The sequence below is a fragment of the Macrobrachium rosenbergii genome, chromosome 40 (assembly GCF_040412425.1).
Source record: "Macrobrachium rosenbergii isolate ZJJX-2024 chromosome 40, ASM4041242v1, whole genome shotgun sequence".
Lineage (NCBI taxonomy): Eukaryota > Metazoa > Arthropoda > Malacostraca > Decapoda > Palaemonidae > Macrobrachium > Macrobrachium rosenbergii.
Window position 1 is genome coordinate 31,616,440 of NC_089780.1, and position 13,082 is coordinate 31,629,521.

Sequence of the window (13,082 nt, forward strand, 5' to 3'; positions counted from 1 at the left end):
GGTATGAGCTTGAGATCGTTCGAGTTGGAAAGTAATGCATGGGTGATACTCTCCTTTTGCAGCTTTGAATCCTGGGTCTTCTCCTCTTAGGTAACAAACGTCAGACACCTTCCAGAAGAGATCTGTCTTGTACATATTCAAAACGTACTTGCAGGTGAAGCCACTTTCACAAATTCATGGTTTCAGAATCTCTGGGAACTCTTGTCACCACCTCAGCAACATTGCAGCTTCACATGATGTTGAAAGACAAAAATTGATCCTTGGATAAGCCAAGATTTCTAGTACTCTAACACGTGACAGTCGTTCGGATTGTCAAAGGTGAATCCTTAGTCATTATCATGTTGGTGGAAATGCTGGCCTACCTCCTGTGTACGTCCCTTTCAGCTTCAACGCATGGGGCTTTAGACTCACAATAAGTAACAAAATCTGTTGAGTCGCGGAGATTTACATATAGCCTATACAGTACTATGGACCCTACTCGCTTAGCTTATAGTTTACAGCAATTCCAAATAAAGTAGCTAATAGCCTATCCTAATCAGTACTTTGTAATTATCAATCCATTTAAAATGTCATATTACGGACTTCAATTTTGGAGTGAATTGCTTTTGAAATAAGTCTCTCCTTTATCTGATTTAATACATCCCAAGGCCTGCTGGTTTATACTGCATAACTGTATATATACACTAAATATGCTTGTAGAAAATAACCAACACACTTTAAGCTAAAAACTGGATGTTAAGCCATAAGTTACTACCTTTTTTTTCTTGCAGTTGGTTCAAGATATACAGTACTGTATATGCGCTGTATGAATTACAACAAAACACAAAATGGTAGGTACTTTACATATGGCACAGTACACTACTGTACTGTACAGTAGTTTTACTAAACACAGTTTGCACTTTTCCTTATTTTGTCTTAAAAATAGAATACCAGCTATGCAAAGTAAGTAAATAAAAAAATAAAAGCTGAAAAAGCCAAAGTTTTTTCTCTTTCATGCTATACAATAGGTACTGTACATACAGTACACCAACATAAAACACGGTTAACACTTTTTTCATATCTTGTCTCTTAGAATACAATATTGTATACATACAAAAAAATATACTTAAAAAATAAAAACAAAACTTTTTCTCTCTCACTTACTTGTGTGTGAGATGCTGAAACTGCGTACAATAGCCAGTCTTAAAAACTATTAAGGAGATTTACAAATCCTCCTCCTCCTCCTTCAACACCAGTGCATCGTCAAGATCCTGTACCTTATTGATGACATGAAGTGGCGAACTGGTTGGAAGAGGCACTGAGGTGTCTAGAGGGTCCTAGTTTTCAAGAGGTGGCAGTGTCACTGAGAAGCAAAACCTTCACCCAATGTCTAGCGATTCCAAGGTCCTATATCTGATGATGAACAGCTTCCTTACAAAACTGAATATGGAACCAATTGATTATGATCTTGGAGGTGAATCAAGCTTTTGCCAAATGAAACCAAATCACTGGGAGACTACTCATCAACCCACGTAAGGCACATGGCTGCTTTGCATGTCCAACTGTGACTGGTTTGCAGTGATGGCTAGCTGAAGCATTTACTCATAACAAAGCAGTCGTGCTTTGCTACAAAAGCTTTTGACTGGGTAAATTCTTTTCTGTTTCATCAGCTAGGATATTGGTGGGCAAGGAGTGATACAATAAACCAGTTTCATCAGCATTGTAGATTTGACTAAAAACAAGGGCTTCCTTTTTCTTCAAGTTTTTCAGCATGCTGAAATCCTTCTGTTCCCTCCTCAGAAGCATCCAAGGCTTTGCCATGAGTCTTCATGTTGAATTTTGAACCAGAATAGCCAACCCTTATGTGCTTTAAAGTTTGCAACCCCATACAGACCTGTGAACATTGTAGCTGCAGACTTCATTTCAGCACTGCACTTGTGCATGCCGTCTGCTTTTAGCTGGCAAAACCAGATCAAGGTTGACTGTTTTATTTCATCATGGCGAGGCTTAGCCATCACTGTGAGAGCCTGACTCCTACATATCTTCCCAGAGTCCATTGTGTACTTCTTGATCTTGTCCTTAGCAGACTTGATGTCCTTTAGGGTGGACTTCACAGTGCCATACTCCTCAATGATGCATGCCATCAACCAGCCAGCCTCAATTTTTTTATGACTTCCAGCTTTTTATTGAAGAGTCTGCAACTTCTTGACCCTCTTAGGAGGTGGTGGGACCATACACAAAGTACACACTGACACCACCACACAGAAGAAACAGCACTTGCACTGCTGCAGGCATTGCAATAAGAGCCTTTTGTTGAGGGGAAAGCTGTTCAGACAGCGAATAGCAAGAAATAATGGGTAACTTAACAAAGGAGTGAAGTGTGCTTAGCTACAAAGTGCATTATTACTCTTCAGATGTAGCTAATTAGAGGAGGAAACTTTATGATGTTATCATGACTCATATAAGATCAGCCATTCAGAAGCAAAAACATAATGATGCATGCATTATTACCCATAGCTTGAAAGTTTACAAAGAACAGAAGTACTCACCCACCCACACATCTTTTACTATATATTATTGTACTGATGATGTATCAATCTCAGCCAGTTGAAAGCGACACAGTTATGTGTGATGATGTGTCAAATGACCAAATGACATAGTGCTTTAGAGCCAGTAACAGCCACAAAAGCTCTCAAGAAGACAAAGGCCCTCCTACTCCTCTCTCCCACCCATCTTGCCTGGCTGAGCGTATTGCGTTTATTAATATTTTGTGAGTTATTGTAAATGAGCTTGTTGGTATGCGCTGTGTGCAGTGGATCCCAGTGCTGCTGTCTCCCCTACCCTCCTGATCCCCTACCTACCCTGCCCCCACCCAGGCAGACAGACAGGTTTGCAGGAGGAGGGTGGATGTCTCTCCTACCTGTCCTTTCCCTTACCTAACCTGCCCCACCTGGGGCAGACAAACCGGTTTGCTGGGGGAAGGGTGGCTGTGTCTTATATCCCATACTGTCACCCAGGGTAGGACAAACAAGATCCACTCAGATTTTATTATTGTAGATGGTAGGGTTTGCAAGTTCAGTGCTAAACTCAGTTTATATTGTCCCTTCTACCTGATATAAATCCACTGCATATCATGTCCTTGTTTTGGAAGTCCAGTGTGAATATTCAAAATATTGAAAGTTGTATGCATGTGCAGTATTATATTACTGTAGCAAGACCAATCTAAGTGGCCTTCCTATGTTGCTGATCCACTTTACAGGCAACTCAACTGAGCATGCTTTATCACTGTGTTGTAAGGACTCATGTTCTCAGCTTGTAGCTAGGTTACTGTGCAGTTTCTCATTATACATTTCTTTTAGTGTATTGCTGGTTTGCAACTTAATCTTTCTCAGCATGTACTAAGTCTAGTGGGATTGTTCTTACAACCCTCTGCTGATTTACTGTACTTAGTCTCTCCACTTGTTACAAGTCCACTTTTCATGCTGTCGTCACAGTGTAAGCTTAGTGAAAAGTCCTCCACATTTGTGCAGGTTGATTGCACATGTATTTCAGTATGCTGCTTATATGCTGCCATTATGACAAGTTTGGGAAAAATTTTCTCTCCACATGTTGCTGTTATATTTAACATGTTCTTGGTATGAGGTTGCAAGGAAAATATAAAGGTTTTCTCCACTTACTGCAAGTTCAGTAAATATATTCTGCCATTAAGAAGCAAGTGCATTGTAAATGTCCTCTCAGCATGTTGCAAATCCTCTGCACTTGTCCTCAAAATGTTGCAAATGTAATTTAAACTTTTGATCATCCTGTTACAAGCTAGTAGATGTTTTTTTTCCCTCATACATCCATACATACACACACACACACACACTCAGGGAATTTGTCTGTTCCAAAGTGAGCACCAATGCACCTGGATTAGGCCCCCAAGTTCAGGGTATGAGTACCTAATGCCTTGTAGGTTGACGCCTCTTTATGTAAAAGCTAGATCTTCAAAACCAGAAAAAAAGATGGCCTTCCTCTGGAGGAACACCAGAAATCATTGGCAGTGGGATGATACGTAGGGTTAAAGGTTGAAATCTTTGCTCCTGGGCTTCAACTATGGATGCCTGGCAGATGACATTGATTAAAAAGCAGTAAGCAAAGGCGGAGGTCATTGGACTTAGCTAGGAACTGCACACTGCAAGGAACTGTAGAGGTCAATGAATCCTCTGGGGATTCTCCCATGTAGATGGATGGGCACGATTTGCAAATGGTCCCTATTCCCAGCTATAAGGGGGTGCTAAGAAACTCCGGGGTTGCAAGTACTAAGGGCACACTGAAAATAGGAAATTGGAATGTCAGTACTGTGAATCATCTAAAATGGACTGGACATTTTAGCTGGTAGGAAATTGTTGATCAAAGGAATGAGAGAGAGAGAGAGAGAGAGAGAGAGAGAGAGAGAGAGAGAGAGAGAGAGAGAGAGAGAGAGAGAGAGAGAGAGAGATATCTTAACATCAGATGCAGAAAAGGCACTGAGTAACTGGAGAGCAGTAGAATACTGCCGGCAAGATTTAGATCAAAGGAGTGTGATGTGAGTGTTATTATGTTAAGCACCACTGAGTGATGTTCCCAAAAATATGAAAGGCGAATGAAATGTACAGTATATACAACTGCAGAATGTTACAAATGAAATGCCAAACAAAAGGGAGAAGTAAGAATTTTTGTTGGTGATACCAATGCAAAATTCGTTGGGAACAAAGAAGGTATGGAGCATGTAATGGGAAGGAGAGGCTTGGGAGATGCAAATGAAAAAAGGAGGATGCAATTTGCCAGGTTTTTAGTACGAATAATTTTGGTAAATGGGCTACTTTTTCATTTTCGTCGAAAGGACACTTGCAAGTACACAAGGACTTCTCCAGATGACAGTCATAGAAACCAGATAGATCACTTAGCCATTAATCGACAGAGAACACACTAATTTCAGAAGCTGTAGAGTAGCAAATGTCGGCATTGATCACCAATTCGTCATTGCCACACAAAGCTGAGATGAGAAAGCACTCGGCAAAAAAGGAAAAGTATCAAGCTTTGATCCAATAAAGCTTCTTGAAGATGTGCATCAAGAGGCTTTTGCTCTGAATGTCGAAATAGAATTGCAATCTTAGGAAACCATTTCTGAAGAGAATCAGGCAAATGAAAATGACTGACTGAGCTCCAAGAAAGTGTAACAACCTGCTAGAAATATTGGGATTTGGGGTAACGAGACTGAAACTATGGTTATCGGATTAGACCAGAGGGATACAGTAGAGATTAGACTAGAGCGAAAAGGCACATTTAGACAAATTTCAGGGAGGCAATGAAGAACACAAAGTAGGAGATGAACATGCAGAGTGGTCAAGTCTGTACAGGGAAGGTCAAGAAGAGATAAGAGGGAATATTTGGACAACAATCTGTTGATGGTGACGAAGACGTTGTTAGGAAATGGCGCTTCCGTCAGGGTAGCGACAGATTTATTAATGGACTAACCAAGGATGAAAAGAAAGAAGAAGGCAATACCTTTCAAAGTGATAACAGGTTAATAATAACGTCAGAAGAATAAGAAAGCCAATGCTGGATGGAACATTTTTGCAAGGTCATGACTAAAAGATATAGACTCAAATACCAGAAACTGACGAAGGCTACAATGTCCTGATGAATGAATTAACAATTTTTGAGGTCCGGTCTGTAGTAAAAACAAATTAGCAGACGGAAAGCACCGGGTTACGATGGAGTCACTGCAGAGATGATTTTAGCTGAAACTGAAATGACTCCTCGCATGCTAATTAGAATGTAGGATGGAACGAGGAAACAAAATTTTGGTGATTGAGAATTGGAAATCATGGCCTACAGTAAGTATCAAAGAGTGGTACTCTGACTGAATGTCGTAACTATGATATTCAGTGTGCTTATTCTTAATAGGCTGCAGAAAGAAACTGAGAAAAAACTGATTGATGAACGACCTGATCTTAGAGAAGGGGGTTGGGCGTTGCACAGGTCACATTTTTTTATAAAGGCAAAATTTGCAGAAGAGTATGAAACTTCAGAATCTTGCTTCGTTCAATTGGAACTTCAGAAGTTCAGGCGAAGATGTAATGCATTACTACTCTAATACATTATTCTTCTTGCATTTTAATCTTTTTTTATGTATTTATCTATTTATTAATTAATTGTTTTCTTTTTTAATTCATAAGATCACTTCTTTCTGTGTTTCCCGTTACCTTCTCTTACTTCTTCCTATTGAACACCATAATATTTTTTGGAAGCTTTAATTTCAAGTCAGTGGCCCCTGCAGTCGTGTTCCATATATGAATATTGTTCGTTCTACTGAATAATAATAATAATATAATAATAATAATAATAATAATAATGGCTTTTGTTGCTTAAGAGAAGGCATTTGAGAATGTCCGTGGACCAATATAATGGAAAGTCTTGCGTCACTGTAGCTTTCATGTTATAAATGGAAAGTTACTTGATATTAACCATGAACAGAGCAGATGCAGAGTTAGTGTACTGTAAATGGGGTCTTGTGGAGCAAATTTGTATTAGATAGTGGGACACTACAGGGGAAATTTTGTTTCATTCATGCTGCTTGTCCTTTGTAGAATTTATTGATATCGACTGGAGTGACGAAAGAAAGGTCAAAGACTTGGAAAATGCAGATGATGCTGTTTTCTTTAGAAGACCACCAGAAAATTGACAGAGCTTGCATGATCGAGTGCATCATATTTCAGGAAAGATTGACTAAGAATAAGGGGAGTGCCAAATTGGATGACATGACATTAGATGAAGAAAGGGTTAACGGGGTTTAATTTTTCCAATGATTAGGAGCAGTGATATCCTGTACATGTATTTTTGAATTGGAATTTCATGCAAGACTACAAAAAATAAAGGTGAATCAATCAGTGGCCAGGCTGAATTATTAGCCTGAATCAAAAGCTTTAATTAAGCTAAGTATGTGTTAGGGAGTCATGGTAGGGTAGAGTTATGGGTATTATTATTATTATTATTATTATTATTATTATTATTATTATTATTATTATTATTATTATTATTATTATTATTATTATTCAGAAGATGAAGACCCCTATTCTTATGGAACAAGCCCACCAAAGGGGCCACTGACTTGAAATTGAAGCTTCCAAAGAATATGGTGTTCATAAGGAGAAAGTAAGAGGAGGCAAAGGGAAATATATAAAGAAGAGATCCCACTTATTAAAACAGAGAGATGATAATGAATAGATAAACAGATAGAAATGCATCGAAATGCAAGAAGGATAGTGTCAGGGTAGTGATGCATTGCATTTCGCTTGAACTTCTGAAGTTCCAGTTGCAGTGATAAAAATTCCTTATGCAGATGAGATAAAGATGAAAGGGAGGTGGATGTGGCTTGGGCATGTCCTGCTGTACTACTTAGTAGTGCCAGCTGGGCTCCTGTGGCCCCCAGAAGAGTTGGAGGACCTACCAAGTACGATCATCCCTGGGGCTGTGCAAAGGACATGTCCAAGCTATATTCATCTCCCTTTTTGGTTTTCTGTAAAAGAAAACTATTGTGCCAGCTTTGTCTGCCATCCGCACTTTTTCTCTCCGCACCTTTTTCTGTCCACACTTTTTGTCCGCCCTCAGATCTTAAAAACTAATGAGGCTAGAGGGCTGCAAATTGGTACGTTGATCATCCAGCCGCCAATCATCTAACATGCCAAATTGCAGCCCTCTAGCCTCCTCAGTAGTTTTTATTTTTATTTTATTTAAGGTTAAGGGTAGCCATAATCATGTTTCTGACAACGATATAGTATAGGCCACCACCAGGCAGTGGTTAAAGTTTCATGGGCCAAGGATCATACAGCATTATACCGAGACCTCTGAAAGATAGATCAATTTTTGGTGGCCTTGATTATACGCTGTGCAGAAAACTTGATTGCACCGAAGAAACTTTGGCATAATATTTTTCTTGTTCATCTGTATCTCCTCTGCATAAGGAACTGCAAAAACTGTCCCTCGTAGTTTCATTTCTGACAAGTCTGCCATGACTCCCTAACTCAGCTTAAATTAGCCTTTGATTCAGACTCTTGACAGTGGGACCTCGTTCTGGTTGGGGACCCGGGTTAGTTTCCGGCTACCAGACATCAGAATTTCTTCATATTTCTTGCACTTGGATCTTAAAGATTTGTAGTGACAAGCATATCCAAAAAAGCACGAAGAATTCGAGAAAGTTAAGAGGGCATTGTGGCTATTGTTACATTAAGTATGTATCTGGTAAAAAGTGACTAGTAGATTCTACATATATATATATATATATATATATATATATTTATATATATATATATATATATATATATATATATATATATACTTTATATATATATATATATATATATATATATATATATATAATGAATTTTTATCACATCACCGTGATTCTCCATATACAAGACATTAAGCTAAAAACTCATTTAATAATCAATTCACTCTACATTGCTGATAAACAGACCATAAAATATTTTCATATTCCCCTTCGGTAACATATATGAAAATATATTACTTGATTCATATACAGATAAAACGCGAATTGATATTAAAAAATACAATTGTAGCTTAATGAAAATATATATATATATATATATATATATATATATATATATATATATATATATATATATATATATATATATATATATATATATATATATTATACTTTATATGTATTTATACACACATGGAAAGGAATATCATTGAATCTAGCTTTATACAAGAAAATTATGGCCATAACATGAATACCAGTTAAGGCATGTATAAGGTTGATCATATAGTTTCGAAAGATTTGTAAAATGTGTCACTTCTAAGTAAGGAAGGAAGGAAGGAAGGAAGGAAGGAAGGAGGGAAGGCAGGAGATATGTGTGAAAACGGATTATCACATTTGTGCACTTAGTAGATGCACCAACACTTATTAGAGTTTGGCCACCCCTCCCCCTTTGACTCCTGTCAGGTGTGGAGTCTGTCTCAATTGGGTTTTGTACGTTTGTCTGTACTGTCTCTGTAGTCTGTATATATATATATATATATATATATATATATATATATATATATATATATATATATATATAATGTATATGTATGTATATATGTATATATATATATATATATATATATATATATATATATATATATATATATATATATATATATATATATTGTGATTTCAACTGTTGTGTATCATTCCTTCGTGAGTGGTTCGGAAATAAAGTTGAAAGTGGTGAGTCAGTCAGGACCTACAGTACAGTACACCCAGTCTGTCGGTTTCTTTACCTGAGGTGATGTGTGATAAACGAATCTCTTGGTAATGTGATTATAATCATACACACAAACACACCCATATATATATATTATAATATGTTTATATATATAATATGTATATGTATATATACATATATATATAAACATAAAATATAAACATACATACACTTTGTCTTAGACTTTCTGAAGATTTCTTACGGTTTGACTATACAGCAAGTTTCCTTTGGGGTGTCGTTATTTGTGCGGGAAACATGGAGCCAAAAGTGTAGTATTCAGTGTTATAATATAATTGCATTTAAAAAGGAAAAGGACTTTGATCTGAGTTGCGCATCTTGATGAGTGGCACCCTTGGGTGGTACTGCATCTCCTGTGGTGCACTGTAGGCATTACTTAAGTTTATTTGGAGCGCCCCTTCAGCTCTTAACTGCAACCCCTTTCATTCCCTTTACTGTACCCCTGTTCATATTCTCTTCCATCTTACTTTCCTTCACCCTCTCCTAGCAGTTGTTTCACAGTGCGGCTGCTTTGAGGTTTTCCTCCTGTTACTTAACCTTTCAAACCTTTTTACTGTCAAATTCCCTTCCAGCTATGAATGACCCCACAGGTCCCAGCGCTTGGGCTTTGGCCTAAATTTGTACTCTCTCTCGACGAGTGGACTTACAGGAGACTTTCTATAATAATTTATTTTTAACTAGAATGCACGCTGGACTTTCATTCTCGAGGCTCTGCTACCAGTGGAAGCAGGGTGGGCCCTACCCCCCGGCCGCTTCTTCTCTGGCCCTCTTGCGTGAGTTCTGCTGATATCCAGAGGAATGTAGTGGTAGTTTAATTTAGGACGTCTGCAGTACTGTATATCCAACCCTTTTCTTATTGTAACTCGTATTTTAACACAGTTTATCTATTTATTAACTTAATTTTTCTTTTGTAGTAAGTGTATCTCTTGTTTCTGTACTTCCCATTACTTCCTCTTGCTTCTTCCTAATGAAAACCTCAATATTCCTTGGAAGCTTGAATTTCAAGTCAATGGCCCCTGTGGTGGGCTTGTTCCATATGAATCTTCTGAAGAATAATAATGATAAAAATAGTATACGCCACCCTTTCCTTATGTTAACTCGTAGGTGTGTGTGTGTGTTCAGTGGAGAACTCAGTTGTTCAAGAAGGATCTTAACTTTGCCGTCTCATTTTCCCTATCATTGTGTTCCGAATTAAGGACTCTGTCGTCATTTTAGAGTTTAGACATTGTTGTGATCAGATGACCATTGCAAAACAAGACGAAGAAGAATTCTGGTTATGGGAGTGACAGAAAGGACCTACAGAATCAAACGCGAAAAAACGTGGTTCCTTTGATAGGTGAGGTTATTTTAAATGGAAATTCTTACCTGGCACAGTTCAGAGCGAACCTCTAAAAAGCAAAGGATAGGAAATTTTGTCAAATTTCCTGTTTCTTTGAATCTTTGCAACCAAACGAGGTTTTCATTTGCAAAATGCGCAGCATTAAGTTGACCGCCGTGAGATTTATTTATAAAGTCAAAGTTTTGTGTGTGTGTGTGTGAAGAATCTGTAGAGGTTTTAAATGAAAGCTTCCTAGTGACTCGGTGCTATCCCCTTTTTTTTTAGGGTAATGGAGGTTATGCAAATTCGATATTGAGTCTAAAAGTTAGCGAGCAGATGTGAAAGCTAGGGACTGGTTAGAACGTCATTGCAGTTCCAACATTTTTGTCAGAAGTCCCACATTTGACTCACTGCGAGTCTTTCCATTTTCTGGTGTGATACGTTCTGATCTGACAAGGCTTCGATCTGACATGACCAAGTTCATGGAAGCGAGGAATGTTTTCTTCGGAGGGTCGCAACGAGTTTTGGGTCTGCTGGAAACCATTTGCCGCCGCCGAGTGGACGTTCCAGCGAGTGTTGTTCGGTTGCGTCTATCTCCTATCGGACACCTCTCGCAAATTGCCTCGTTTTCGGTCATTGACTGGATTTTATTCTTATCGGTTGTTGTGTTAGTGGGCGCCATTTGCTTTTTTGTGGACGTTACGAGTTGGAAGTCTGTTTTTAATTTTCCTTAATGAAGAACTATTGTTTTTCAAAGCGCTGCATGGCAGGTGTACAGCTCAAAGGGGATAGGGGAAGATGGGGAGGGAGGATTGTTGCTGTCAGGGTGGTAAGAGATCCGGTTTACTCGGGGTTGAGAGAGAGAGAGAGAGAGAGAGAGAGAGAGAGAGAGAGAGAGAAATTCTCGAGTCTAGCAGCGTTAAAGTCTCCGTAGCTGCGAAGCGGCGACTCGCCGACAGTTTGTAGGAGACCGTTGTGTGGAAGAGCGGTGCCGTTCAAAGCAGGTGCTTTTATTCTTGTGTTGCATTTGAGTGTAGCGCTTCTGGTGGCGTTCATTTGTAGGTGGAGGGCTCTTGTGGTGTTCCCGGTCTCTGCCGACGTGGTCTGTGACCGAATGGACATGTGAAGAAAGGCATTTTTGTTGAATGTGCGTGAAAGTGCAGTTTGGCAATGCCTGTAGTGAGTGCATCGTATGGAGGCTCCTCTACGTGGTCACCTGTGGCCGAGGCGATTTCAACCCCTGGTGTGTGTTTCTTGCAACCTCCATTTTCTCTCCTGGTTCGCGCGAAAGAGAAAGAATAGGAGAACCGCTGCAAAGCGCAAAAAGGAGAGGAGAGAGAGAGAGAGAGAGCGCGCGTAGAAAAGAAGAAAGGAAAAGACCAGACCAGTCATGGCCTCCTCCCCCCAAGCCCCTTCCATCCATCCATCCATCTATCCATCCACCAGCAACTCCATCCGTGTTCTCCAAAAGCGCTTCTCTGCCTGTTTCCTCCTCGACCACTCTCCCTTTCCTATGGCTTACAACACGGCGAAAACTTCCTTCTCCCCTCTACAACTCCACCAGCACACAACTCCCACTACTTCTACAACAGTCATTATTTTTCCTCCCGACGGTGAAAGCCCCTCTTCCATTCGAAGAGGGACCTCCGGCGCTTTGGGTTTGGGCTCTATGCTGGATTTTATAAGGCTCTTGCTCTTTTTAGCTCCACTCAGTGAGAGAGAGAGAGAGAGAGAGAGAGAGAGAGAGAGAAAGCGAGTGAGCGTGGCTCTGCCCAGCGGAATGGTCCAGCCAGTCCGATAGGAGAAGAGCAAGAGCGTAAGAGTACATGACCCCGTGTGCTGAAGCCAGGTGACTGGGAGCAGACGAGACGGGTCCCTGTCGCCTAGCTCCGTAGAGGCGAATTTCGGAGCAGCCTGGCTGTGCACTCCTTCTTAGCCTTCCTTGTGGGGCCATCTCCTAGCAATGCAGACTTCTTCTTCTCCTCCCTCTCGGTCGCTTGTTTCAGTTTAAAAGTTCAGTTTTCCAAGTTTCCTAAACTTTGCTGTATACGGTGATGAAGTTGGGGCTACGATCGGCGAAGCACGGGGAGCGCGCGTTATGCGAAGGGATGGAAAAAGGCAATTTCAGTTTTTGTGCTAATCCATTGGAATGCAAGGTGTGTGTGTGTGTGTGTGTGTGTGTGTGTGTGTGTGTGTGTGTTTGTGTGTTTGTATGTGTGTATACAGTAGGTACGGGAGGATAGGTACCGTTAGTGTGTGTTCTGACGGGTGTTGCTGCTTCTGCTTACGGCAGCCCCCCCCTTTTTTCCCCCTTCGGTGGATCTTTGCCCTTGTTGTATTGTAGTCAGTCAGTCCGTCTTTCTGTATCTATGCTTTCGGACAAAGGCTCTGGTTTGTGTACTCTCTTGTGGAATGGTATAGCACCGAGGCCTTCTACCCTAATGCTGTGAAATACGCAACATAAAGAC

At 39.9% G+C, this 13,082-nt stretch overlaps 1 protein-coding gene across 7 annotated transcripts in view; it reads left to right on the forward strand.

Moving 5' to 3' along the window:
* The window catches only part of LOC136826315 (HMG box transcription factor BBX), a 228,793-nt gene that overhangs the window by 90,379 nt on the left and 125,332 nt on the right, over positions 1-13,082 (forward strand). Inside the window, exon 1 of one of the 7 annotated variants that reach the window (XM_067083558.1) lies at positions 11,502-11,618. The exons of 5 other annotated variants lie outside the window; for them this stretch is intronic. Coding sequence is in view for 1 of the 2 variants with exons in the window: in XM_067083553.1 (XP_066939654.1) it covers positions 11,807-11,857 (51 nt within the window). In the remaining variant the exon portion in view is untranslated. Of the gene's footprint in view, positions 1-11,501; positions 11,619-11,693; positions 11,858-13,082 lie in introns of those variants that run through there. One more of the 7 variants, XM_067083553.1, reaches the window with a different exon arrangement.